The 6,000-nt window shown below is 45.3% G+C and overlaps 1 protein-coding gene across 1 annotated transcript in view; it reads left to right on the top strand.

Moving 5' to 3' along the window:
* Positions 1-5,295, top strand: part of VDAC3 (voltage dependent anion channel 3) — a 51,216-nt gene extending 45,921 nt beyond the window's left edge. Inside the window, exons 7-9 of the mRNA XM_085634082.1 lie at positions 550-700; positions 1,190-1,247; positions 4,794-5,295. Coding sequence (XP_085490208.1) covers positions 550-700; positions 1,190-1,247; positions 4,794-4,885 — 301 coding nt within the window. The 3' untranslated portion in view covers positions 4,886-5,295. The remainder of the gene's footprint in view (positions 1-549; positions 701-1,189; positions 1,248-4,793) is intronic.
* The last annotated feature ends 705 nt before the right edge of the window (positions 5,296-6,000 follow it).

The following is a 6,000-nucleotide window of genomic DNA, read 5'->3' on the forward strand; positions in this document are numbered from 1 at the left end:
TGTTTAGTCAATTTGTTTTTAGATGCCTACCTGGCCTACAGCCATGGTCTGTGCCCTGTTTGATGCTTTTGTCAAAGTGTTGCATGGGCCTGCCTCCGCTATGCAGTGTTTGCTCCTTTGTGTTTTTTTGCGATGTATGCTGGGCTACGCTGTCCTTGTGTTGTGTTTGTTCTTTTGGTTTGTTGATGTGATGTATGTTGGGCCCTGCTGACAGTGTGCTGTTTGTTTCTTTGGGTTTTGGGTGTATGTTTGGTTGCAATGGCTTCCTTTTGGGCATTTGGCCCTTTGGATTGTGGGGGCATGTGGTACACTGCTGCCCAGGCCCTGTATGGTGCTTTGAGCTGAATGTGTACACTGGTCCTGACTGCCCTCTTGCAGGACCTTGAGTCTCTAGTAAGCAGTTCTTGTATTCGAGCACTTTAGGTATCTGTTGAAAGCAGTTCATCTTGGAACCCCTGCAGGGCTCGCGCCTACTAGTTGCGTCAAGCCATTGAGAGACCGGATTATCTTTCCAGACTGCCTAAATCTGTCTTACTGTCTCTGAACTAGGAACGACGGTACAGAGTTTGGAGGCTCCATCTACCAGAAGGTTAACGACCAAATTGAAACGTCGGTGAATCTGGCGTGGACGGCCGGCAGCAACAACACCCGCTTTGGCATTGCAGCCAAATACCAGCTGGATGCGGACACCTCCGTATCTGTAAGCACAACATGGGGCTGTACAGAATTTGGCTAGTCGTTGGGTGTCTTGGTAGATAACTGTTGAGTGGGACTTAGTTGGTGCATGAAGACTCTGGGACAGCACTGATGACACGTGGCAGCTTAAGTTCTTGAGGGGAATAATTGAGCACATGTAGCGGGGTGGACATCTATGTTGCTGGGAGGAGAGGAATGGAAGGGTTATGGAGTGGTTTTGTAAGGCACTGAGTGTTATGGAAATGAAGCCTCCATAGCATCGAGACATAGTACAGATCTCTGAAGCCCTCACAGCTAGCTTGGCATGTTTGCTTGTCTTGTCTCTCTCTCACACTGGAGGCCTGCTTGCATCCCATTCACTACTTGTGTCAACCAATTCTAAACGCTTATCTTCCACCCGCCACCCAGGTGAGCTTGGACATGTCTTAAGAGTGTGCTTGTTCGGTTCCTTTGTAAGCGTGCCTCGTTTTTATTTATTTATTTTGTTTTGTAGGCCAAAGTAAACAACGCCAGCCTTATTGGAATCGGCTTCACTCGGGTCTTGCGGCCAGGTAAGAAATGTTTTTCATTTATTTTGGGTGGTAAGAATACAGCTGGCAGCAGGTGAAGTTTACATTCTTGGGGAAGACTGGGCTGGTGGTAAATCTTCTTTTAGGGTATGGGTAGCATGGGGGGATAGTGTCCATAACTGACAGTGAGACACGCATTCCTTCAGCATGGGTACCCTGTGTGGGCAGCTTTTTCTGTCTCTTACTCTTTGGTCATACTGACAAATGTAAGTTATGATTAATTACATAGCACTTTATGGCCGCTCGAAGAGTTATGGGGACAAGATAAATGGAATGGAGGATGCAAGATAGATGGGATGAGGGATGAGCTTGGTGAATGGAATATTCTTCCCCAAATGTTCTGATCTCCTAAATAGAACGAGAATGGACCTGTACACCATTCAGAGCCAGCAATTCTTTATTTAATGGTTTCTCAGAGGAGGAGAATGGAGGAGTGTACAAGATATTAGACTCATGAATAACCTCAAAGGTTATATGGCAGGATTGTAGGCTGTGTGTTTGTGGGGGGGGGGGGTTACAAGAGTGGGACTGTAACCTTTAAATGATATAGGGGCTGTAATACTGGAACAGTGGCAGGCTTGTAACCTGATGGAGATTATAAGGACTGTGCTATAACCAGGAAATCAAGATTTAAGGGACTTGGGCACTTGGCCCTGACTCAGTCCCCACTATAGTCGGGTGAAATTTCTCCATGAAATTCTAACCGGAAAACTCTGCGTTTACAAAAGTTTGCCTCAGGTGCAATATGAGCCCAGAATTCCCTCCGCAGGCTGATTCCAGGAAAAGGTAGTTTTGGCATGGTTTCTAGTATCACAGGTGTCAGTCAGTAAACGCTGTGCCAAGTCCTCTGCGCCCCCACACCACAGCATTTAATTAACTGAGGTTGGATACTCCAGCAAATCACTACCTTGTTGGCTGCTGGTGGGATTCAGGAGCTGCATATGAAAATAAGCCTCAGGTGTAACGAACTGTAGAAGAAACCTTATCAGGAGCTGCTAAGAAAGCTCCTTTAAGGAGTGCTGCAGGGTGTAGCTGCCATCGCCACAGTAATGGAAATGATAATGTTGAATCGTGAGTGTAGGACTGCATGCTCATCTCTCCGGAATTACTTTTTTCATTTTCAAATTTGGTAACTGGGTACGAATCCTGTGAAAAATGTGAATTTGCACAAGAATTTACATCAGTTTCCCATAAAATCATAAAAACTCACCCACTACTGGTCTATACTTACCATTGTTAGGGAACCCTTTTACAGACTAGCTCTTTTTGAGTGCGGTACTTGAATCCAAGAAAAAAAATTGTACCGCTTGTCTACACTTTTTATTCAAAGCCTACACAGTCAAAGTTGTCTCACTATTAATTCTGGATGCCCCGTTTGGTGTCCTATTAGTTGTCTCACTATTAATTCTGGATGCCCCGTTTGGTGTCCTATTACCAACTGCCTTATTGTTCGCCTGAGAATTTACTTTTCCTGAGGCCGCAGGCCAAAGACAAGCCGGATTTCATCGTGGGCTTTTACTGTAGACACAAATGATTTTGTTCTCCTTATTCCATGCTCCATCGAACATGCTTTGACCATATTACTCCGTTTTTTTGGGGGGGGGGAGGGGGGGCGTTCTCGGAGTTTTATATAGCGCGAACTTGAACCGAAGCGTATCAGGTATCAGAGCGCTTTTACATGAGTAGTAGTTGCGGTATGCAAGGACACATTCCCTTGGCAGGATATCTGAGCGTCATTGCCGAGACTCGAACCCTGTTCCCTAGATTGGAAATCCACCGCCCTAGCCGTTAGGCCACATCCTCTCCCACTTGTTGACTTGTGTTAACCAGGATGCAGAAAATGCGCTGTATAGATAGATACCTTTCTGTACTGTAAGGCAGTTTGGCGTCGGCAGCCCCGTACTTATTTATTGACAGTGACCAGCTCCACTCGACAAACCCGGAACGACTCCACTCAGCCCGTTACCCCTCTGGGCTCGCTATAGTATGATCCACCTGCAATACTCCCCCCTCCCCCGTCATATAGACTCTGACCTCCAACCGCCCTCAATTCCGTGACACCTGGATGGATTGCGAGCCCTGAGACACTACCTACACATCTCAACTCATAGTGCCACAAATGGAAGGCGAAGTTCGATGACACAGCCTGTTAATGTAATGTGATTGCTAATGTCGGTTCTGACGTTTGACAGCGCCGAAGGGCGTGTGTTATTGATTCACTTGCCTTTTATTAGTTGTCGTTCTCCCACTGCAGCTGGCAGACTTATTATTTATGGTATGGATCAAACTGCCATAGTTGGTATTCTACTGCCTCTATTCTGGCAGACAGTCAAGCTGTACATATACACGTCTTCTGATTGAAATCAAGTTTGGCTTCGCTGAAATGTTCAGGAATCCTCGGCTGCTGTCCACTTTAAGAAATCAGTGTTTTATCTAGTTTAGCAATCAGCAGGTGTTGCCTACGCCCTGAGTTTGCACTCTTACACGTTTTATTCCCGGTATTTCAATGTTTTTAAACCTGAACGGTGTCGGGTCCGGTGGGTTAGGACTGATGTGTCCACTGTAGGAGCCTGTGTTCGACCTCATGGTCACAGGTTCAAATCCCGGCGGGTCCACTAAGCCTTTCATTCTTCCGAGGTCGATAAAATGCGTACCATTGATTTGGGTAACAATAAACCTGTTATTCAGCGCTAAGATACCCTTGGGTGAACGTGCGCTTTGTGTTCATGATAGCTGTGCATTTCGCTCTGGCCACAGGTTCCCACACTAGACTGTATCAGTAGATGGAGTAATGCTTCTTTAAGTCAAGTCAGAATTGGCTTTTTGTGGCCGGGATCTGAGTCACGTTCTCGTACATTGTGATTTCTTTAATGTCATTAGAGGCTCATAACACGTTTGCACCATACTCGAACTTGCAAACCCTTGCTCCTATTATGAATTCTAGTAATTGTGAAACTGATTTCTTTGCTGCATTTTCTAAGCAGGTGTGAGAAATATTGTCAAGCATTTATTGCTTGTAATGGGCATTTAGTAAATGCTCAATCTGTCAGTCGATCTTCCTTTAAAAAAAGTTAAGAGACCCAAAAGATTATACAGGCAGAAATATAACAATCCCGAGTTTATAGGGCTAGTGTCAGATTATAGGTGCGGTGTTTATCACCTTGAGGCAGTATAAAGGCAGCCATATAACTTGTGAGTGTTCTACATTGCTGGAATGTGAATTTCTCGAGGGCAGTAAACCTAATTAGTTCCAAAGGTTGGACACGTTTGCATCATCATTTACATACATTTAATAACCCGGATATAACTTGCATACAAATCGAGCCATAGTCTTTAGGGTGTGAAGGCCCGTTAAAGGTAAAAGCAGGCACGCACAGGTGAGACCTGATCCACAAAGCTGTTTCTAGGAGTCGTGTTTTACCGCAGACTTGAGTGTGATTAGCTCAGGAATTTTCAAGGGGTAGACTGTTCTTACACTGCGCGCGCCTTGCTGAAGTCTGGTGTCTAAACGTTGTTTCTTGCTTGCAGGTGTGAAACTGACTCTGTCTGCCCTTGTGGAAGGGAAGAACGTCACTGCTGGCGGCCACAAGGTCGGTTTGGGATTTGAACTTGCAGTTTAACGCATGACGTGCTGTGGAACCTCCCGACCCCTCTCCGGAAATGAAGCCAATCGGATGGAACCCAATGAAGCCTGGCCTTCCAATTCTCCAAAAATGTGAACTGTTCATTCTTCCAAAAATCATTGCTGGCCTCAAACACTAAGGTGCAGTGCGCGGCATGTCCACCAGGGGGCTTCAGTCTGTGCCACACGTTCGTTCATGTTTTTTCAGTGTTATTTCAGTTTTTCATCGTTTTAGCGTGAGCTGACGTTTTACGGAGGGGGTTCGCTGCCCCTCGCGCGCACGCACCCGCCCTCGCCCTCCCTCCCACTCACAGCTTGTACATTGTCCCTGCATGTGCGACTCCTCTTTTTACCGCAGTGAACACCTGGATCTTAATGAACGTAGAAATAAATTCTTCATATTTCCAACAGCATCTTGTGTTTTTTCCCCCCCACGATTTATATCTATTTGTGTTGCTTTCATTAACGGCTCAGAGGTAGGGTGACCAACTGACATGGGTGCAAATTCAGGACAGTGAGTGTAAAAATTCAGGACAAGGGGTCAAAATTCAGGACAAAAATTCAGGACAGGAGGTCAAAATTCAGAACAAAAGGTACATTTTACAGACACATCAGAGAAGGTTGCGCAATAGTATATAAGTAAGTAAATAGACAACTACTAAAGTACAAGTGAAAATAAATTTATATTAGGTTGAGACAATTGTGCACTTCATGGTTTGTCAGTGTGCGCGCAGCTTTAAGCAAATGTGCAGGTCTTTTTGTGGTAACAAAATCGCCTCCACCTTTCCAGCTCCCAGAGAAAATGCCATATGCCCGGTCCGGCCAGTCCGGCCTTGATACCACCCTCCAATGGTGCCCCTCATCTTCACATAGACCCTCTCTCATGTGTATTTAATTTCTTCTATAGTGCTACTCATCCCAAGTATGTGGGGCAGAGTGTTGGAGTGCGTTACAACACACACATATTATATAGAGACAATCACTCATATAAATGTGATAGTCAATGTATAAGAAATGTTGCTTAAGATAATGGGGGGTTACAAGGTGTAATCATACTTTCATCCATTATTCAGTCTTTCACCATTCATTCTGTCCTTCCATCTGTGTGCCCAT

The sequence above is a fragment of the Triturus cristatus genome, chromosome 11, assembly GCF_964204655.1.
Source record: "Triturus cristatus chromosome 11, aTriCri1.1, whole genome shotgun sequence".
Lineage (NCBI taxonomy): Eukaryota > Metazoa > Chordata > Amphibia > Caudata > Salamandridae > Triturus > Triturus cristatus.